A 22,299-nucleotide genomic window follows, 5' to 3' on the forward strand; every position below is an offset into this window, starting at 1 on the left:
TCTGCTGGTAAACATCACTTGTGCGGATGATAATGTGATTTAAGAGCAGAACATTTCACCTCCTCTCACTCTCATTGTTCTTGTTATCTGATGCTTTCCTCGTGTCTCTGTCAGACACTGTCTCTAACCCTAACCCTGCAGCTGATCATTAAACCATGTGGTGCTCATGTGCACAGACTGCGTCTCACACATCTACAGATATCTGCTGAGGATGCATCTGGAGCACCTGCGTTGTGTTTAAACTCAGTCTTTACGTATTATTGTGTACACGTCTCAGAGGTCGATGTTGTACTTTGTACTCAACTACATTTATTTGATCACTTTAGCTCCTTTAAAGAGTCAGAAAACAAATGATTTATCATATATTAATATAGGTTAATATAAGACTGTATTGATCCCTTGGAGTATATATAGTCAAACTAAATGAATAAGAAGCTCCACCTTCACCAGCTGCAGCATTAACGTGATGAACACATGAATGCAATTATTATAATAAGTAATATAAAGTGTATTATTGTGCAGACTTTTTAATGACATTAATGCTAATACACGTGTTACATGTTTAAATATATGGAGCATATATAATTCAAAAAGCAGAGCAGGTGGACTTTAGGCTAAATAAAATAAATAAAACATAAAGAGTGTTTTCATATAAAGATTTTTATCTGTTGCACATTTACAAACACACAAATGAAGGATGAAAAATCCTGCAGGCTTTCCACAAAACACTTTAAGGCCTTTTGTCACATTCACAAATGTACAAATCCAAGTTGTGTTCACTGTTAAAAGTGTTTCAGGAGTTCATGATGGGCCTGGTGTACACGCCGCGGTAGTAGCTGGTGTCGGTGTGAGCACCGGGATCCAGGCCGGTTTTGGCCACGAGCGCTCCGGACACCGGGCAGCCGTAGCCCCCGTAGTCCAGTTTGTGGTGCTGCGGTTCGGACATGAGGTTGTTGATGGAGAACGGGTGGTTGAAGGAGTAGTGATGCGGGTAGTGGGGGTAGTGGTCCGGCTTCAGGTGTGCAGCCTCGTGCAGCAGCAGCGGGTGGGGTTGGTGGGAGAACAGGTGCTGGGTGTGCGCGAGCGGGGAGGGCACGCGCACAGGGCTGGAGGGCATGAGTTCAACCCGGTGCGGTTTGAGGTCAACCTTCACCTCTGAGGACTGAGGGGAGGAAGAGGAGGGGGGGGAGTGCGGGGAGTCAGAGCGCGTGCTAACCGAGCCTCCCTCCGAGCCCGACTTCCCCGCCTCCTTCTCACCTGTACCGGGGTGTTTCCCGGTCTTGAAGCGCTTCTGCCGCCGGAGGTAGCAGCCGTTCTCAAACATGTTCCCCGAGTCTGGGTGCAGGGCCCAGAAGGAGCCTTTCCCCGGTTTGTCCGGTAAGCGGGGCACCTTGATGAAGCAGTCGTTAAAGGACAGCGAGTGTCGGATGGAGTTCTGCCACCGCTGCTGGTTCTGCCGGTAAAACGGGAACAGGTCCGTGATCCACTGGTAGATCTCGTTTAACGTGAGCATCTTGCAGCCGGACTGCTGGATGGCCATGGTGATCAGGGAGATGTACGAGTACGGCGGCTTGGCGTGCGTGTAGCTCCGCCGGTACGGTTTGGGCTCCCTGGACCGGATCCCGCCACAGGCCTGCCCGTAGATCGGGCTCATCACCGGCATGTTCCCGTACGGCGGCGGGCTGATGGCGCTCATGCTCGGCTGCAGCGCTGCGCCCAGGCCCGATATCCCGGCGGGCCCGGCCTGCACCATGGCCCCGGCGGGGCTGTGTGACAGCCCGGCGGGCATCGAGTGATTGACCCCCACCGGGTTCACGTAATGCGCGTTCATGTGACCGGTGCCCGTCATGCCAGGCGCGCTCATGTAGCTCATTGAGTTCATGGACAGACCGGAGTTCATGTTTCCCGCTGCAGAGTAACACTGAAACACAGAGAACACGTCAACACAACATTCATTATTATTTTATTCTTTAAAACAAGGTCAGTTATAGAAATGTGCAAAACTACCGAATGCAGAGAATTTAACATTTGTTATGTTTCACATGATAAATCACTATAATGTTCACGATCATTAGTGTGTTGATTGTGAGAAGTAATTATAGGGAATAATGCAACATCATGTCATTTGTTTTATTCAATTAGTCCACAACGTGTTCAGTGTATTTGTTATAAATGACAAAGAAAGGCAGATAAGGGTCAAACTTTAACTTCTTCTTTGTGTTTGAGATGAATCATTGCAGCGCTGCCATTTAATCATATTTAAAACATGGCACCTTCTGTAAAGCCCCCCCACATCTGTGATGTTATAACATAAAGCTTTTTTAAATAACCATATCTTCTGTGTTGCTCTAAGGAATAAAGCTCCAGTCTGATCATCAACATATTACATGTGTTTAATCACTCAATAGATTTATCTTCCATATGAAGTATTGTTATAAATGCTTGTGTTGCCTCCTGCTGTCATCAGTTAACCCTTTTAAATAATGCATATTAATATATCCATCCCATAAAGACAGTAGAGGTGGTTACAGATGAGAGGGCCGAAGCACTTCACTAATCCCTGCACCTTTTATTTACACTTCTTTCAAAGAGTGACCAAAACAACTTTTACTTTATGTGTTATTCTATAATAAATTACATATTATATTATATTATATATACATATTCATCTTCCTCAGAAGTTATTGCGATCACAGACCGGTAATCTTTGTTTCTTATTATAAAGCTTTTATCTCTGAGGCTCTGAGTGGAATCAGTTTAACGCCTTTTAAACACAAATGTTTTTTTAAGTAGAAACAAACAAGTAAAGAACATTTATACATTTATATGATAATAAAACTAGAAACATGTTCAGAGACATGAACTCGGTGTTCACGGCCCTGACCTGTACTTATTATTTATTATGTATTAATGTATGATTTGTATAATTAAGGAGCAGGATGCTGCTCAAGCTTTACTGTAATGATAATAACACTTTAATGAAGCAGGAGTTATTTACACCTTTAACTTCTGTTCACATAATGTGCTGCAACCTTTAATCTAACACTTGTACATAAACATGACTTTATACAACCTGTCAACCTGCACGTACAAGCTTTATCTCGAGAATAATAAATACTCTTTAAGGATATGTTTACAAGTTATAAAAGTACATTTTAAAAAGGGTAAATATTAATTTAAATATAAACAAACAAACAGTTTGAAGCTCAGTCTGGACGTTTTTAACAGCATATTTGTTCTTTTAGCTGCGAAATTCACATCAAAAATGCATTTAATGGACTTAAATCATTTGAATGCACTGCAGAAATAAAAGATAAACTGACTAAATATAAATGTAAGTTAAACAAAAAAGTCAAATAGGCCGCTGACAACGCAACAGGTGTATTTGTAATATAGATACACAATGCTGTATCCTATGATATGAGTAAAAACACTATATTAAAATATATATATTTATTTTCTCTTGTCAAACCTCTTCGTTCATTTAGATGTTGAACTGTTTATCACAACACACACTTCACATGTTCACTAACACTGCGCCGGACCATCAGCGGGGCTCCGCTCAGATCACAGCCGGGGTAAGGCGCACGCACCTCGGTCTCTCCGTAGTAGCTGCTGCCGCTCCAGTCCGGATGCTCGTGTCCCTCCATCTTAACGGCGCTCAGCATCGTGCGCGCTCCAACACTAATTCATCCAAATGTGCTCCACGCGCAGAAAAACAAATAAACGGAAACGTGTCTTCAGCTGGCAGCCGGTAACGGTCCGGTGTATCCTGGCTGGTTAGCACCGGGACTGGCTCCTCATACCTGGGCGGCGACTGGCTGTGTGACCGGGGACGGGTTTCCGCTCAATGAGGGACTCTGGCACCTGCGCTCGAGCTGCTGCCGGAGCCAGCGTCCAATCAGCTGTCTCCCCTCCATCCTTCCTCGAGCTCACATTCTGATTTGAATATTCTGTCAACACCTCAGCGCGAGACTCCCGCCCCGCGGCCTCTGACGGTGACTAAATCATTTCACCAGGTAAATTAACGAAGTAACGAAGTACTTTACCTGAAGTCTCTGCTGCATTCCTCCGGAATATATATATATAATATATATATATATTATATATATATATTATATAGATATATATTATAATATAGATATATATATATATATTATATAACTATATATATATATATATTATATTATATTATATATATATAACATATATATATATAATCATATATATGTTATAATATATATTATATTATTATATATATATATATATATAGATACCTATATATATCTAGATATTATACATATATATCTATTATCTTGTAGATATTTATATATATATATCTATACATATTATCTATTATATATGTATATATATACATATATCTATACATATCTATGTTATATATATATACATATTATGTTATATATATGTATCTATATATATATATATCATATATATATCCTATCTATATCTCTATATCTATCTCTCTATATATATATACATATATATGTATATATATATACATATATATACATATATAACCAGCAGCATATTAAAGTTATGTTTTAATGTATACAGATGTTTTATCATTCGAGAGTAAAGTCTTTTTAATGCTAAAAGAAGCAACAATCTACCATTTAATTTAAAAACAAGAAGCAGAAAACACCAAACTGTAATTAAATATCTTCCTATCTTTAAAAACATTTTAAACTATTTAATTCTGTTATTGTTATAATGGTACTTCAGACTCATTTACATCATCACTGTGATTATTGTTCTGTAAATGTTCTTATTCTAATCTTCTACTAATTGTTATGTTTCTGCTGTGAAGAACTTTGTGCTGCAATTATTGTATGAAAGGTGCTATACAAATAAAGTTATTATTATTATTATTATTATTATTATTATTATTATTATTCATCAGTAGGAATGTCTAATTAGCCATTTACCATTCAAAAATAATAAACAATATATAAAGTTATAAATCATTTGAATCAACTTTGTAACCAAAAGTCAAATATTTAATTTAAACTTTAGAAACTCGCTCTGGAAATCAGAAGCATTATCCCAATAATATAAATATCATTTAAATCATATTAATAAATTGGGGAAATAATGAAAATGGGTTTGAATATACATTTTAATAAAACACTTTAATGGAACTGTAATCTGTGATTGTATGAGGACATTATCCAGCTTCCATCAGACGTGTCTCTGCTTCCTGTTCCTGCAGTAACACATCTCCAATAACACATATATAATAACATAAACAACAACACATATATAATAACATAAACAACAACACATATATAATAACATAAACAACAACACATATATAATAACATAAACAACAACACATATATAATAACATAAACAATAACACATATATAATAACATAAACAACAACACATATATAATAACATAAACAACAACACATATATAATAACATAAACAACAACACATATATAATAACATAAACAATAACACATATATAATAACATAAACAACAACACATATATATAATAACATAAACAACAACACATATATATAATAACATAAACAACAACACATATATATAATAACATAACAACAACACATATATAATAACATAACAACACACATAAACGTATCTATAATACGTTTAGTCAACAGACGAAACTTCCACATGTTCTAACACACATCAGTGCAGGTGAACAAACATTTAGTTTTTGACCTTCACAGGACCAAAAAATCTCCCCTACTGTAGGCCCAACTAAAGGTCGGACTATATATATATATATATATATATATATATATATATATATATATATATATATATATATATATATATTCAGTTATAAAACTCTCTCACTGTAGTTTTTAGCAGAGACATAAAAAACTATTAGAAAAGTAAAATTATCCAATATTTCACAAAAGTCCATAAACTTTAAATTCATGTGTGTTTCTCACTCGTCGCCTCACGACCCCTCAGAGTCATCCGGTGACCCTTCAGAGGGGCCCGACCCCTGGGTTGGGAACCCCTTCACTAAACTAAGCTAACTAATTAAAGCAGTTACAATTATCTCCACTTTCACCAGCGGCAACATTAATAGTTATACTCCAGTAATATAATATATATACATATATACATATAGTACTTTTAGTTTTAATACTTAATAATAATTTTGTTTTTGAGAAGTAAAATGTTGCATGCAGGACTTTTACTTGTACTTTACCCTCTTAAGTACAAGAACGTCTTCCACACTGAAATATAATATGTCTGGAGGTGACACATGTAAATGCTTGTGAACATTTAAAGTTTAAGTTTAAAACCAACCCATCCCAAGAACTTTCCCTGAGCCCTCTCTGTCTGCACCGCAGTGCATGCTGGTCCGTGTCATGCTCCTGGAGTAGTAGGAGTTGATCTCTGGGATTTCTTCTCAATGAAAACAGACACACATTCTGCCGAAGCTGATTAAAAACTAGCAGCATTACTCCTGAACTCATGAGAAACAGTCAGCTCATCACTTTATTGTTGCAGCTGGTGAAGCTGGACATCATTTTATATCTTTATTCACAGTTAGATCGTTTAATCCGACATAAAACCAACCAAATTACATCCAAACTCATGGAACACGGAGAAGAAACGGTGGGATGTCCTGTGTTTTACTGCAGGAGTTAACGAGCAGAGTGGAGACGGTCTGTGGGATCTTCCTCCTCCTCCTCCTCCTCCTCCTCGGCTGCAGGGTTTACTGTTTGTGGTCTGAGCGAGTGTGTTTACCTGGTGATGAATCTGAAAGGACGAGCGGACAGACGGTACACACAGCCGAGGTGAGGGAACAAGAGGAGTGGGACCACCATGCTCTCTGCACACACACGACCTGTCCTCCCCGTGTGGACGTCAAACAACCCCAAATATTTTTACCTTTTGTGAAACACACAAGACTGTGAGACTGTCCGGCTGCAGCAGCGCGCGCACATATCTGCTGCAGGTTGTGCACGACTGCAGCTCTTAAATGATTCTCACAACGCAAGTTAAAATGTATAATAAAACTATTTATTTAAAGTATTCCACACCTAATGCATGTTTACAAATATGAATTATTTTATCATTAAGTACTAAACGTATTAAACAGCAACATGTAGAATGAGAAGAGGAAGAGGAAGAGGAAGAGGAGGTGAACTGGAAAGATTTAAATGATATTAAAACCATTCAGTGAAGCATTCAGACTTTACTGTGAAACTATATTATATATAACTACAGAGTGTAATACTCTTTATACTTTGATGCTTCAGGGTTATAAAAGTTATTATCTGATTGTAAGACAAGTGAAATATTTACTCACATGGTGACGTGTTCCTTATTCTATAAAACAAATACATTACATTATCACATTAAATTGCAATATATTGAATCATAACTCCTGTATCATCATAAGTAATTAAATTACTACAGTTAATAATAATATTACTGTTCATTACATTATGTACTATATTATGTTTCTTTATTAATACAGAGAAGCACTAAGTATAAGATAAGATGCACCTTTATTGATATCATGACTGAAACATTATATAATATTATTTGCCTTGTAATTCCTCTTATATAGATTGTAGTTTGACTTCTTTACTTATTTTAGTTTTATATATTGATATAACTCACCAAAGATTGTCGTCGCGGTGTTTCACCTGCAGACAGAAGCTGTTCTGTTGCACACTGACACTCCCTGGTGAGCTCCTGCAACTACAGCCGGATACAATCATCTGTTTTTATACATACAGAAGAAATGACTCATTATAATATATTGCTTATGCTTCCTGGGCACAAGAGTCTTAGCTAAAGGCTACATGTTGTACAAAGAACCAATTCTTTTAAAGGTAAGAGGAAAGTGAGCCTTCATATGACAAAATATGAAAGTATACATTTATTTAGTGCTGTTGATTACTTATTTATTTATTTGTCCAAATCACACTAAATGTAAACCCCACTCTTTCACTTGTAATAGCACACATGTTAATGTTAAATGTTCATTTTAGTCAAATTAAATAAACATTTTTAATTGACTCAGACTCTTGCAGTCATATTATTATTATTATTATTATTATTATTATTATTATTATTATTAGTTATTATTATTATTATTATGATTATTATTATTATTATTAGTATTATTATTATTAGGACATGTTTTATGGTATACTAGAAGGTATGACATTGCTAATAAATGCCTTTAATGAATTTTAAATTACATACTTCTTCTATGACCGTTCTTCTTCTTTCTTCTTCACCTCCTCTTGCTCTTCGGAATGAGCGGGGAGGGGATGGGGCATAGAGAGCAGCAGCCGAGAGAGGCGTTCGGGGTCCGCCCGCGTCTGTATGCGGCGGAAAGACGCTGTACGGCGGAGGAGCTTCGGGGGGGGAAACTCTTTCGATGGAGGAGCTCACAGCATCTGGTCTGCTCTTACTCTTCTTCTTTCTTTCTCTTCACCTCCGCTTCTTCTTCTTCTTCTCCTCTTCTTTCTTCTTCTTCACCTCCTCTTCTTTTCTTCTTCTCCTCCTCCTCTTCTCTTCTCTTCTTCTTCTTCTTCTCTCCTCTCTTCTTCTCTTCTCTCTTCTTCTCTCCTCCTCCTCCTTCTTCTTTTTTCTTCTTCTTCTTCTTCTAAAACGCGCTTCTGTTGTTTGTACCAGCCGGGCTGCCGTACTCAGAGAGTAGCAGCCGTTAGCTTCGCGTTACAGCTCAAGGACGTCTGCGAACATTTCACGGTATTTTAACAACTTATTATTACTATCACTTATTTAATTTAACTCGTAAATATCTATTCAGTTGTTTCCTCTTCTAGAAATCTGAGTGCGAGTTTATTTAAGACTAAGAAGACGTAAACATTAAGTTATAGAGACTGCTTAATTCATGAATGCTAACCCTAACCAAGGCTAGTTCGTTAGCTAATAACGTCAAACATGATGAATGTTACGATCATCTGAATTTCCCACGTGGGGATCAATAGCTCAAGTTATTTATTATCATTTGCACAACAATGCTCAATAAATAGGTAAACAAAATCACAAAAAATGGAGACTAAGACATACAATAGTGCAACTTAACATAAACGTAAAGTAATATACATTACATTTCGACAGTGTCGCAAATTAATTCACTGAATGTAATCCTTATAACATATGCATACTGAAAAGTAATAAATGTATTTACACAAAGAGTTGTAAACAGTTTGTAAAGTACATGAAGGTTAAGTGACAGCATACAGTTAATTAAGGTTAAGTGATTAAGTGATTAAGGTTAATCTTATCTAAACACAAAGTACAACTGAGACTGATGGAAGGGTTAGTTGTGTTTAAGTATTTATTAAGTATTTAGTCACAAGGTTAGTGTTGAAATCATGAACGTCTGAAACTCATTTCAATAGTTTGTATATTTCTGGACTAATCCACAAACGTGTCTAAGAACAAAAGGAGACAACTGCCTTATCGAAGTTGTGTTTATGTCTTTTATTCATTATATTTATATATTTATATATTTATATATATATATATTTATATTTATTTATATATATTTTATCTTTGTTTATATGCTTTAATTATTAATCTAGTTTATTTTGAGAAACTTTACTTTTTAAAAGTATTTTCGATACGGTCCAAAGAACAATCAGTCAATGTACGAATATAATTTAATACTTTTATATTAATAATAATTAATTTTTAAAAGCGCTTTAAATGTACTCAAACTTACTTTAAATGGTAAAAACTGAAACAGTAAATGCAAAACTATTTTGCATATTGTTTGTATAATATTCTTTGGCTCAAGAAGTTCCTTTCATCGTGTCCTGAAAAGGAATGCAGGAGAACTGCGTCTGCATCGTAGGTTACGTCCGTGTAAATAAAGTTGTGTTTGAATGCGTCGTCTCCTCAGATGCCTCCCAATCCTCTGGCGCCGCTGGCCAAGAAGCTGATGAAGGGAGTGATCGCTCTGGAGCTGCTGGGCGTGTTAGGGGTGTACGGTCTGTTCCATAAGATGAACGACAGCCAAGGTACCACACTGAATATCATATCGCAGTATTTTACAAACTTAAAGCGGTGTCGAGCGACTTTATATCTTCTTAACGTCCTGCAGACTTCAGGAACACCATGAACAGGAGGTTACCGTCGATCCTGGAGGGTAAGCAGACAGATCTTTATCCTCGTGTTTAGTGGATGTACTGTGACTTCTTTACGACACACGAGGATATCTCCGTGTTGATAACTGACGCCCGCACAGATGAAGACAAAATAACCGTTTTAAATGAGTTTATTTAACCAGAACTGAAGATATGGGCACTTTATTCTACTCAATGAAATCGTATAAACAGCATCAGAAAATGTTACGAGCTGTAAGTTCTGTACATGTATGAACTGTGGACATGATGTGCAGATGGAAACCTGTAACCACGACAAACACGTCTCTTCAGGTCATATTTCCTCCCGTTGAGACAAAAGTCAAACTAACTCTGTGCTCGTCTCTCTCCTCAGTTTACTACCAGTCCAACGAGTGGGCCGGCGTCTACGGCCTCCGGGAGAAAGACCACGAGGCCTGGTCGGCCAAACGGGACTGAAGTGTCAGTTTTTTAAAACAATCCACAAACGCAGCAGCTACTTCTTCCTCTTCTTGTTCCCGAACGTCTTGCCGCCGAACGTCTTGCCTCCCGTCCTGGCTCGACCGAACGTCTTCTTCTTGTTGAACATGGTCTTCTTCTTGCGCATCGTTTTGTCGTCGCGGTCTTGCATCCAGTCGTCGCGATGCGCCTCCCACTTCAACTGCTTCAGGCCTGCGGGGACAAAGGGAAGTGTTAGAGAGAACCAACGCCCTCCGGTTCATTAGGAAGCAAACAGCTGATATTCTGCGTGGTGCTGACAGCGAGGACTTTACTCTGAAACTTCACTTGAATGTTTCTGAACTGAAAACAACAGTCAGCACTTTATCACGCAGGTACAAGCAGCGTGTTGTGATCATCTGATGGACGACAGATTCTCCAAATGATTTATCAAAAGGTTGAAAGTCGACTGATCCGTTTCTGTGGAGAAAATGATTAAACTTCGCTGGTATCCAGCAAAAAGCATCGTGTCGTCTTTTTCCTGTCAACATGATGCTCAGTTCTTTATAGCGGCGAGTATTCTGTTGATAAACGTTCTTTCTGCAGAAAACCTTTTAGAATCAATGAAATAAGAATCGTGAGGATGAAGACGGACGCACGGCTTCCCTAATAAATGTAATTAAACTTTGTTGTAGTTCATTCTTTTTAAAGTTTGTGTTCTTACCGGCTTTGTCGGTGTTCGCCATCGCGTTCAGTCCAATGTTGTCAAACTTGGATCCGGCGTTCTCGTCCAGCAGGGAGCCGAACTGACGGGTCGAACAGAATGATGAATTAGTACGAGACTGCTTCAAGGTATTAATCCGTGTTCTCCTGGTTTCACATTAAAGCTCCACTCGGAGGTTTCTGACGTTCTGAACAGCTCACCTCTTCTGCAGAAGCAAACATGGCGGCGTCTGTCTTCCCCTTCTTCTTCTTCTTCGCCTGCGTCGTGCCTGGAAGAAGCAGCAACACGACGAACGTTAGTTTAGAGGACGAGATGAAAACAAACCAAACGTTAAATAAAACGAACCTGAAGAGAAGTCGAGCTCCTCGGAGGATTTCCGTTTCCCCTTCTTGGCACGAGGAGTGATATCAGGAACTTCCATCTCATCGTCTGATTCTGCAGAGAAACAACGTTTGTTATTATTTATAATATTAAACGTGTTTCCACTTTGTGACGATGATCGAAGTATTGATGCAGAAGATTTGTATGTAAACTTGTGCTCACCTCCGAATGCATCGTCCTCCAGCTGTGGAACTGAAGAAAGCAAATAAATATATATTTATATATATACATATTATATAATATATTGATTAGATAGAAGCGTCCTGTAACTAAGATCACAAGTTCAAACCCTGAAACAGACAAAATCACCCTGAATACCAATGTGTAATAATAATAATTGAAATTATTATTAAATCATTATAACAGTAAAATATATAATAATAATTATATAATTGAAATAATAATAATTATATAATGAATAATAATATAATTATTATAATGATATAATATATAATAATAATATAATTCTATAATAATGATATAATAATAATATAATTATTATAATGATATAATATTATTAATAATAATATAAATTATATAATTATAATTATATAATAATATAATTATAATATAATGATATAATAATGATATAATAATATAATGATATAATAATAATATAATGATATATTATTATAATGATATAATAATAATATAATAATGATATAATAATAATATAATTATTATAATTATATAATAATATAATTATAATATAATAATGATATAATAATGATATAATAATAATATAATTATTATAATTATATAATAATTATTAATTATATAATAATAATATAATTATAATATAATAATGATATAATAATAATAATAATAATGATATAATAATAATATAATAGTCTAACTTGAAAATAAAGAATACATTTTCTCACTACCAGGAAATTCTGTTGTGGAATTTCAAAATAAAAGCTCTCTAAAATGTCATACAGGAGCTTCCCTCTAAATTCAGATTAGTTTACATATTAAAAAGGTTATTTTAAAGAAAATAGAGGTTAAGTTAATAAATATATATTTATATTCGTAACTTAGATTGCTACGTCGCTCCGCCCTACCTTCGTCATCGTCGTCTTCATCTCCGCCTCCGTCAGGATCCATGAACGTCCCTCCTTCGTCCTCCAGCTCGTCTCCGAAGTCTTCCTCGTCCATACTGCCCAGAGACACTTCCTCGTCGTCCAGGTCGTCCATGTCAGAGCCGTCCGAGTCCGACTCCTCCACGTCTTTCTTCTTCTTCTTCTTCGTCTTCACATTTCTGACAAACACGAAGAAAACTCGTCAATCAACACGTCGGATTCAACGAATAACAGAAATAAAACTAAAACAATAAAAGTAGAGAATAGAAGATTTTGTGAGGTTTTCTATTTATTAGAAACACAATTATTTCAACACAATATCATCATCAGAGGGTCTGAGGACAGAGGGTCTGAGGACAGAGGGTCTAAGGACAGAGGGTCTGAGGACAGAGGGTCTAATGACAGAGGGTCTGAGGACAGAGGGTCTAATGACAGAGGGTCTGAGGACAGGGTCTAAGGACAGAGGGTCTGAGGACAGAGGGTCTGAGGACAGAGGGTCTAAAGACAGGGTCTGAGGACAGAGGGTCTAATGACAGAGGGTCTAAAGACAGAGGGTCTAATGACAGAGGGTCTAATGACAGGGTCTGAGGACAGAGGGTCTAATGACAGAGGGTCTAAGGACAGAGGGTCTGAGGACAGGGTCTGAGGACAGAGGGTCTAATGACAGAGGGTCTAAAGACAGAGGGTCTAAGGACAGAGGGTCTAAAGACAGGGTCTGAGGACAGAGGGTCTAATGACAGAGGGTCTGAGGACAGAGGGTCTAAGGACAGAGGGTCTGAGGACAGAGGGTCTGAGGACAGAGGGTGTAAGGACAGAGGGTCTGAGGACAGAGGGTCTAATGACAGAGGGTCTAATGACAGAGGGTCTGGGGACAGAGGGTCTGAGGACAGAGGGTCTAAGGACAGAGGGTCTGAGGACAGGGTCTGAGGACAGAGGGTCTAAAGACAGGGTCTGAGGACAGAGGGTCTAATGACAGAGGGTCTAAAGACAGAGGGTCTAATGACAGAGGGTCTAAAGACAGGGTCTGAGGACAGAGGGTCTAATGACAGAGGGTCTAAGGACAGAGGGTCTGAGGACAGGGTCTGAGGACAGAGGGTCTGAGGACAGGGTCTGAGGACAGAGGGTCTAAAGACAGGGTCTGAGGACAGAGGGTCTAATGACAGAGGGTCTAATGACAGAGGGTCTAAAGACAGGGTCTGAGGACAGAGGGTCTAAGGACAGAGGGTCTGAGGACAGAGGGTCTAAGGACAGAGGGTCTGAGGACAGGGTCTGAGGACAGAGGGTCTAATGACAGAGGGTCTAAAGACAGAGGGTCTAATGACAGAGGGTCTAAAGACAGGGTCTGAGGACAGAGGGTCTAATGACAGAGGGTCTAAGGACAGAGGGTCTGAGGACAGAGGGTCTAAGGACAGAGGGTCTGAGGACAGGGTCTGAGGACAGAGGGTCTAAAGACAGGGTCTGAGGACAGAGGGTCTAATGACAGAGGGTCTAAAGACAGGGTCTGAGGACAGAGGGTCTAATGACAGAGGGTCTAAGGACAGAGGGTCTGAGGACAGGGTCTGAGGACAGAGGGTCTAATGACAGAGGGTCTAAAGACAGAGGGTCTAATGACAGAGGGTCTAAAGACAGGGTCTGAGGACAGAGGGTCTAATGACAGAGGGTCTAAGGACAGAGGGTCTAATGACAGAGGGTCTAAAGACAGGGTCTGAGGACAGAGGGTCTAAGGACAGAGGGTCTGAGGACAGAGGGTCTAAGGACAGAGGGTCTGAGGACAGGGTCTGAGGACAGAGGGTCTAATGACAGAGGGTCTAAAGACAGAGGGTCTAAAGACAGGGTCTGAGGACAGAGGGTCTAATGACAGAGGGTCTGAGGACAGAGGGTCTAAGGACAGAGGGTCTGAGGACAGGGTCTGAGGACAGAGGGTCTAAAGACAGGGTCTGAGGACAGAGGGTCTAATGACAGAGGGTCTAAGGACAGAGGGTCTGAGGACAGAGGGTCTAAGGACAGAGGGTCTGAGGACAGGGTCTGAGGACAGAGGGTCTAATGACAGAGGGTCTAATGACAGAGGGTCTAATGACAGAGGGTCTAATGACAGAGGGTCTAAAGACAGGGTCTGAGGACAGAGGGTCTAAGGACAGAGGGTCTGAGGACAGAGGGTCTGAGGACAGGGTCTGAGGACAGAGGGTCTAATGACAGAGGGTCTAAAGACAGAGGGTCTAATGACAGAGGGTCTAAAGACAGGGTCTGAGGACAGAGGGTCTAATGACAGAGGGTCTAAGGACAGAGGGTCTGAGGACAGAGGGTCTAAGGACAGAGGGTCTGAGGACAGGGTCTGAGGACAGAGGGTCTAAAGACAGGGTCTGAGGACAGAGGGTCTAATGACAGAGGGTCTAATGACAGAGGGTCTAAAGACAGAGGGTCTAAAGACAGGGTCTGAGGACAGGGTCTGAGGACAGAGGGTCTAATGACAGAGGGTCTAAAGACAGAGGGTCTAATGACAGAGGGTCTAAAGACAGGGTCTGAGGACAGAGGGTCTAATGACAGAGGGTCTAAAGACAGAGGGTCTAAAGACAGAGGGTCTAAAGACAGGGTCTGAGGACAGGGTCTGAGGACAGAGGGTCTAATGACAGAGGGTCTAAGGACAGAGGGTCTGAGGACAGAGGGTCTAAGGACAGAGGGTCTGAGGACAGGGTCTGAGGACAGAGGGTCTAATGACAGAGGGTCTAAAGACAGGGTCTGAGGACAGAGGGTCTAAGGACAGAGGGTCTAAGGACAGAGGGTCTAAGGACAGAGAGTCTAAAGACAGAGGGTGTCGTATCCTGTACAGTCTGTAAACACTGAGACAAATGTATAATTTGTGATATTGGGAGATATATATATATATATATATATATATATATATATATATATATATATATAAATAAATAAATAAATATATATATATATATATATAATAAATAAATAAATAAATATATATATATATAAATAAATATATTTATATATATATAAATAAATATATTTATATATATATATATATATATATATATATATATATATATATATTTATTTATATATATATTTATATATATATATATAAACATTTGATTTGATTAAAGAACAATCGATTCATCCTTCAAATAACAGAACATAGTAAAAACAAATATGACCTGAAAACTGAGGCTGTATTTCAGCTTTAAATCATAAGAACTAATAAGTATTACTATATAATATAATAAGTATTACTATATAATATAATATAATAAGTATTACTATATAATATAATAAGTATTACTATATAATATAATATAATAAGTATATATATAATAATATAAGTTACTATATAATATAATAAGTATTACTATATAATATAATAAGTATTACTATATAATATAATATAATAAGTATTATTATATAATATAATATAATAAGTATTACTATATAATATAATAAGTATTACTATATAATATAATATAATAAGTATTATTATATAATATAATATAATATGTATTACTATATAATATAATAAGTATTACTATATAATATAATATGTATTACTATATAATATAATAAGTATTACTATATAATATAATATAATAAGTATTATTATATAATATAATATAATAAGTATTACTATATAATATAATAAGTATTACTATATAATATAATATAATAAGTATTATTATATAATATAATATAATAAGTATTATTATATAATATAATAAGTATTACTATATAATATAATATAATATAATAAGTATTCCTGCAGTATTCAGCGGTGTCGTACATCAAGTATTAAATCTGCTCACCCTGCAAAGTCCAGCTCGTCTTCCATCTCGGTGAAGTACGAGTCTCCCTCACACGAGTCTGCCGAACACACGTTGGTTTATATTATCGAATGTTTTGCAACATGAACTGAAAAACATTTCCTGTAACTTCTCGCTCCACTCACCGAGCATCTTCTCAAACTCCTCGTCGTCCACGTCCTCCACGCTGTCGTCGTCTCCGTCTCCTCGCGGCCGGCGGATCTTCAGCTGCTTCTCCTGCTGACGCTTCTTGAAGAAGCTGCAGAATGAAATCACAAAGGTCTGACTTCATGATATCCGATCGTCGGTATTGTTGTTTGCATTGAAACCATGTTCGTGTGAAGAGACAGAGAAGACACATCGTGTGAATCGTTTAAACCCACCGATGGAAGAAGACTTCGTCCACGGGGATCTGACTCTCTTCTTTACACAGAAACTCTTCACAGTTCACTGACGGAGAAAGAGAGAAGCGATTCAAACCAAACGAGACGGTTGTTGACGTCAGAACATTTAACGTGCAGAAGAAGAGAGCGGCTGTTACCTGGTAACGAGCTGAGAGGAGCTCTCTGTTTGGGCGTCAGCCCTGCAGCGTCCGTGTTTTCTAAGAAAAACAAAACATCAAAGCAGAAATTAACATTTTTAAAATCTTACGTGAAAGTATTAATATCACATTTAAATAAACTTTGCTACAAATAAAAGTCCTGCATTTAAAACCTTAGAATCTAAAAAACAACATTATTATTGATGCACTTTAATATCGTAGCTTCATTACAGCTCGTTTTATTCATCGTTCATCATGTTTATTGGTTTAATTCGCTGTATTTTATATACTTATACGTTTTTTAAATCTCATCTGCAAAGGAACAAAGTAAATGTGCTGCGTTACTCAGATGCACTTTGATAAGACGGTGACGTGAAGTTAGTTTCTTACGTTTCCCCTTCAGCTGTTTGGGGTTTCTGAAGACGAAGCGATCCAAGAACCTGGTGAGGGTGAAGTCCTGCAGCGGGTCCCCGGAGTACAAGATGGAGTCTCCCTGAGGAAACACGCCGGAGCGTTCACACATTCTGCAGGGAAACACTGACAGCCACGCTTTGTTGTGATGGAGCGCTTTAGTCTTACCTGCAGGATCGCTTTCGCAAACAGCGACACAGAAGGATGGAAGTGCACGGAGAGCTGCAGAGACACAGGGAACGTTCAAGAGCAGGAACGTTGAGACGCGTTTAAAAGAGCGCGTTTAAAAGAGCACGTTCAGATCTCTTCTTTCCGTTTAGCTTTTTTAAATTCAATATGTTTTGTTGGTATAAATGTAACGAGGACAAAGTTGCAAAAGTGTCAAATAATAATGAGACTAAAGAAAAAGAACAAACTCAAGAACACAGCAATGAAACAGATAACCCTGTGTGTGTGTGTGTGTGTGTGTCTGTGTGTGTGTCTGTGTGTCTGTGTGTGTGTGTGTATTTAGCTCCTACATTAGACACATCACACAGTGAGCATCAGTTTTACTAAAAGCAAGGAATTATTCAAAATGATCAAATTAATTAACTCTAATTTTTCTTTACATAATATATTATATAATATATATAATAAACTAAAATATAGAAGCCATGTGATAAAAGCTAAATTAAATTATTTACAAATCATGCATATTATATTATTATTTTTAGATTATTTTCACAAACTGCACAGTTTGATTAAAAAAAACAACGTCACGAGAATGTTCCATTTATGAATCAATAATTAAGTCACGTCTGATTATTGTTTCTCACCCTCTGCAGTTCCCATAAGGACGTGTGGTCGGCGCCGCAGAATAACGGGTTTCTGTGCAGCGGGTCGTAGTTCTGCAGACGCTTTCCTCCTGGAGGAAAAACAGGAAAACAAAAATATATATATAAATATATTATATAAATAAATAAATATATATATATATATATATATATATCTATCTATATCTATAGATATAGATATAATATATTAAATATATATAATAAATATATATATATATAAAAATATATATAATAAATATATATATATATAAAATATATATATAAGAAATATATATATATATAAATATATATATAAGAAATATATATATTAAATATATATATATATATATATATATATATTTATTATATATATACGCTGTATCTATTACAAATGTTGAGATTTTAATTCCAGTAATTACCAGACTAAACCTGATATATAATAATAATAATAATAATAATAATAATAATAATAATAAAATGATTAATAAATAAATATTAAATTTAAGAATGTCTTTTTGTTACATAATTATGAACACACAAACTAAACCTCACACACCGTCCAGGTTCTGGTGATGTACCCATGATGCACTGGGCTTTGCCTCCACTGCCTCTGCACTCGCTTCTTCCTCCGGTTTGTCTGCGTCCACAAAGCGCTCCTCTTCATCTTCATCATCCTCTTCGGCGAGGTCTTTGAACGCCTCCTCCTCCTCGTCCTGTATTAGAAACAAAAACATAATAATTATAAAGTTTCTTTGTTTGACAAAAAAGACTTAAAATAAATACTAAATCTAAACTCTTTATTTATTATATATCGATTTATCTGCAATCTGCATCTCCAGTGAGATATTTAAGAGCTGATACTGTTCTGATACATATTCAGAACAGGAAGTAGACGTTGCAGTTACAAGTACACTCGCCGACGTGCGACCTTCTTACCCCGTCCTCCAGCAGCAGGATCTTGAGGGCCGGTTTGGCCTTCATGACCTCCGACACGAGGAAGAGCGCCCCGCAGGCGAAGCTGGCGTTCTGCTCGGCGCTGACCTGCAGCAGCCGCTTCACGAAGGCTTTGACGCGCCGCAGCACGATGTCGGCCTTCAGAGATTTGTACAGCAGGTTGAGGAACATGCTCTGCCGGGAGGACGACGACAGCCCGGGGTCCAGCAGCTTCCTGCAGCGGAGAAGAAGAAACTTCTAGAAAACTCGCCAAACTTCTTCCACGATTCTCGATAAAAAACTAAACAAACACTCTGCATGACGTCACACCTGGCGAGGAAGGTGAGCGGACAGTTACCTGTACAGCGCCACGTAGTATCGGTCCGAGATGCTCTGCTGGGAGTCCATCACCTGGAAGAGCAGCATGAGCGCCTGCACGGCCGTGTTGAACTTCACCAGGTGAACCACCTTGAACAGCGTGTCCAGCTGCTCCTTCACCTTCTCGTCTCCGGTGCCGGCGTAGGGATACGCCCTGTTCACGCCCGACAGCAGCACGCTCAGCATCTTCGACTCAATGTCCTTCTTCTTGACGCAGGCGCGGAAGAACGAGAAGTAGATGGTGATGAGTTTGGCGGCGAGGTTGGCCTCCTCGTGGCTCAGCATCACCTGGCTGAGGAAGCAGACGGCGTAGTACTGCGCCTTCGCGCTGATGTTGGGCCGGAACATGAGCCGCTCCACCTCGCAGCTCACCACCGCCTTCATGTTGGGGTGTTTGTGCAGCAGCGACTCCAGCAGGTACGACGCTTTTGCCGCCGTCTTGTACTCGGGGTCTCCCAGCTTGTTGACGACCTGGATGAGCAGCGCCCTCTCCTGCTCCGGGCGGCTGCACAGCATCTCGTGGGCGGTCGCCAGCGCCTTCGCCTTGGTGGCCGCCACCGTGTCGTGAGCCACCGTGTCCAGAGCCGCCACGAACTCGGCCACGTGGTGCTTCAGGTGGTGCTCGAAGTACCAGAGGATGAGGCGGCGGTCGCGGGCGTCTCGGTTGCCGCTGGCCTTCTCCTCCAGCTGGTCGAACGGGTGCTCGGCGAAGGCGCGGAGCTTCCTGTGCTCCGGCAGCAGGTCGGACAGCAGCAGCTCCCGCAGCGTGTCCAGCGCCATCAGCCCCATCCGCCGGCTGCCCTTCTTCTTCACCATGGACACCAGGTTCTCCACATGGTCCACCGTGTGCACCGGAGCGTCCTGGATCAGCACCGTCATGGCCGCCATCCTGTCCGCCAGCACGCCGGAGGAGACGACCGTCTTCATCCAGTTGGAGTTGGCTCCTTTCTGCAGGTTCTTCTTGCTCTTGTAGAGCGACACGTCGGCCTCAAACAGCTGCTGGGCGAGCGTCTTGTACTGGGACACCAGGGAGGGATCCTGCGCGGTCGACGAGCCCTCGGCGGTGTATTCCAGGTCGAACCACTTCCCCCCGGGTTTGACGAGCAGGATCTTCCTCTGCTGAAACTCAAAAACATTCACGTTCTGCTTCTTTTTCTCTTTAGTCTTCTTCGCCTTCTCTTTCACCTCCTGCTTGTTGGTAACTTTCTGCGGAGCGTTGGATGTTTGTTGCTCTGCAGAAGCTTTCTTTGCTTTGGCCTTTTGACTTTCTTTACTTTCTGTCTCGTCGGCGTCGGCGTCAGCGTCGTCGCCCTCGGGCTCGTCCGGGATGATCTGCACTCCGGCGAACGCTCGGAGGCCCAGTTTGGTGATGAACTTCTCGAGTTCGCCCTCCGCCAGGTCGTCTATCGCTCCTTTCTTTCCTCCGTCCACGAGCTCGTTGGAGTCGTTCAGCCCTGCGAGCAGGATGTAGTCGCCCTGAATACGGACAAGAGAAGAAGAAAAACATTTAGTTATAAACTACATTTATCAGTAACAACTTTGTAATGGTTGCACCAGACTAGATTTATATCAACAACATTATATAATATATAAACTCTTCACATGTTTTGTCTGCACAATTATTATTATTATTATTAATATATATATATATATATACACATACATATATATATATATATATATATATATATATATATATATATATATATACATACATACATACATACATACACACATATATATATATATTTATAATAATAATAATAATTGTGCATATATATATATATATATATATATATATATATATATATATATATATATATATAGTATAGAAACAAAAGCTGTCAGATAAATATGGTGCAGTAAAGATTACAATATCGTCCTCTGAGAAGTAGAAGCTGAAGAAGCACACGGTGGAAATACTCAATATAGTTGTCAGTAACGTTACAGTACTTGAGTAAAAGTACTTTCCACCAATGTTACTCACTGGAAAACGAGGTTTTATCTGGTAAACTCACCTGTGTTCCTCCCAGCCGTAAAACCTCGTCCAGGCTGAACTCTTCCTCTTCTGTCTGCCCCTTGTCTTCCTCTCCATCATCTGCCGGATCTTCGTCTTCCTCCCCGCCACTGTTTTCGGCCTGCATGTCGTCTTCTGCGGGCTGAAATGTGACTTTATTGCTCGCTTTAGATTTTTTACGTTGCTTGTTTTTCGCCGCCATGCTTGCTTGCTACAGCATGAGGAGAACGTGACCCGGATGTGGAAGTCGACGTCGCGGTGGTGGCGTTTCCGGAATGTAATTTTCCGTTAGTTCCGTATTTAATGAATTAAATGAGAATGGAAAACTTAACATGAAACATTGCTCTCGTTTGATTTAAGTGTTTTAATCTAAATGTTGTGAAGAAAACAACACAAGAGTTCAGGTTTCCCTGAGCCAATCAAAAATGTTTTCTCCCACCTACGTAACTACCGTTCGTCCAATCAGAGAGTTTGTGCTTCCTTTAAAGTGTCAAGCTTTTCATTATTAAACTTCATGATACAGGAAGTACAGGAAAATTGTCTTTCAAAATAAAAAAGTAAACGCAGTAGCGTTTACTACAGCTTCTCGTGTAGCTGAAAGATGGAAAAAAGCATTATATATATATATATATATATATATATATATATATATAT

At 39.0% G+C, this 22,299-nt stretch overlaps 3 protein-coding genes across 4 annotated transcripts; 1 reads left to right on the top strand and 2 right to left on the bottom strand.

The window, feature by feature from the left end:
* Positions 1 to 605: 605 nt before the first annotated feature.
* On the bottom strand, positions 606 to 3,839 carry LOC115003537 (hepatocyte nuclear factor 3-beta-like). 2 transcript variants are annotated; one of them, XM_029425367.1, is made up of 2 exons: positions 3,594 to 3,839; positions 606 to 1,921 (listed from the first exon to the last, which is right to left on the bottom strand). In XM_029425367.1, the coding sequence occupies exons 1-2, from the start codon at positions 3,666 to 3,668 to the stop codon at positions 794 to 796; spliced, it is 1,203 nt and encodes a 400-aa protein (XP_029281227.1). In that variant the 5' UTR covers positions 3,669 to 3,839; the 3' UTR covers positions 606 to 793. The 2 variants fall into 2 exon arrangements, with proteins under 2 accessions (XP_029281227.1, XP_029281229.1); XM_029425369.1 differs by having other exon boundaries at positions 3,517 to 3,649.
* Positions 3,840 to 8,672: 4,833 nt separating this feature from the next.
* On the top strand, positions 8,673 to 11,251 carry LOC115003458 (protein CEBPZOS-like). Its single transcript, XM_029425247.1, has 4 exons — positions 8,673 to 8,743; positions 9,906 to 10,023; positions 10,107 to 10,151; positions 10,502 to 11,251. The coding sequence occupies exons 2-4, from the start codon at positions 9,906 to 9,908 to the stop codon at positions 10,582 to 10,584; spliced, it is 246 nt and encodes an 81-aa protein (XP_029281107.1). The 5' UTR covers positions 8,673 to 8,743; the 3' UTR covers positions 10,585 to 11,251.
* cebpz (CCAAT enhancer binding protein zeta) lies at positions 10,263 to 22,026 on the bottom strand. The gene is made up of 17 exons (XM_029425246.1): positions 21,647 to 22,026; positions 19,609 to 21,104; positions 19,254 to 19,485; positions 18,874 to 19,030; positions 18,321 to 18,409; positions 17,674 to 17,727; positions 17,485 to 17,587; positions 17,095 to 17,154; positions 16,937 to 17,003; positions 16,700 to 16,812; positions 16,557 to 16,614; positions 12,733 to 12,929; positions 11,831 to 11,860; positions 11,633 to 11,722; positions 11,488 to 11,555; positions 11,288 to 11,369; positions 10,263 to 10,797 (listed from the first exon to the last, which is right to left on the bottom strand). Exons 1-17 carry the CDS (start codon positions 21,845 to 21,847, stop codon positions 10,622 to 10,624), a joined length of 3,273 nt encoding a protein of 1,090 aa, XP_029281106.1. The 5' UTR covers positions 21,848 to 22,026; the 3' UTR covers positions 10,263 to 10,621.
* Positions 22,027 to 22,299: the final 273 nt, after the last annotated feature.

Source organism: Cottoperca gobio, chromosome 24 (genome assembly GCF_900634415.1).
Source record: "Cottoperca gobio chromosome 24, fCotGob3.1, whole genome shotgun sequence".
In the NCBI taxonomy this organism is placed as follows: Eukaryota; Metazoa; Chordata; class Actinopteri; order Perciformes; family Bovichtidae; genus Cottoperca; species Cottoperca gobio.

Bases quoted from the DNA above. Each gene is read 5' to 3' on its own strand.
- cebpz (XM_029425246.1), bottom strand. From the start codon at position 21,847: ATGGCGGCGAAAAACAAGCAACGTAAAAAATCTAAAGCGAGCAATAAA. The intron at 19,031-19,253 runs GTAAGAAGGTCG...TTTCTAATACAG, and splicing joins TCCTGCTGCTGGAGGACGGG to GACGAGGAGGAGGAGGCGTT. The intron at 17,728-18,320 runs GTGAGAAACAAT...GTGTCTCTGCAG, and splicing joins CCTTATGGGAACTGCAGAGG to CTCTCCGTGCACTTCCATCC.
- LOC115003537 (XM_029425367.1), bottom strand. From the start codon at position 3,668: ATGCTGAGCGCCGTTAAGATGGAGGGACACGAGCATCCGGACTGGAGC. The intron at 1,922-3,593 runs GTGCGTGCGCCT...TCTGTGTTTCAG, and splicing joins GCTACTACGGAGAGACCGAG to TGTTACTCTGCAGCGGGAAA.
- LOC115003458 (XM_029425247.1), top strand. From the start codon at position 9,906: ATGCCTCCCAATCCTCTGGCGCCGCTGGCCAAGAAGCTGATGAAGGGA. The intron at 10,024-10,106 runs GTACCACACTGA...AACGTCCTGCAG, and splicing joins TAAGATGAACGACAGCCAAG to ACTTCAGGAACACCATGAAC. The intron at 10,152-10,501 runs GTAAGCAGACAG...CTCTCTCCTCAG, and splicing joins GTTACCGTCGATCCTGGAGG to TTTACTACCAGTCCAACGAG.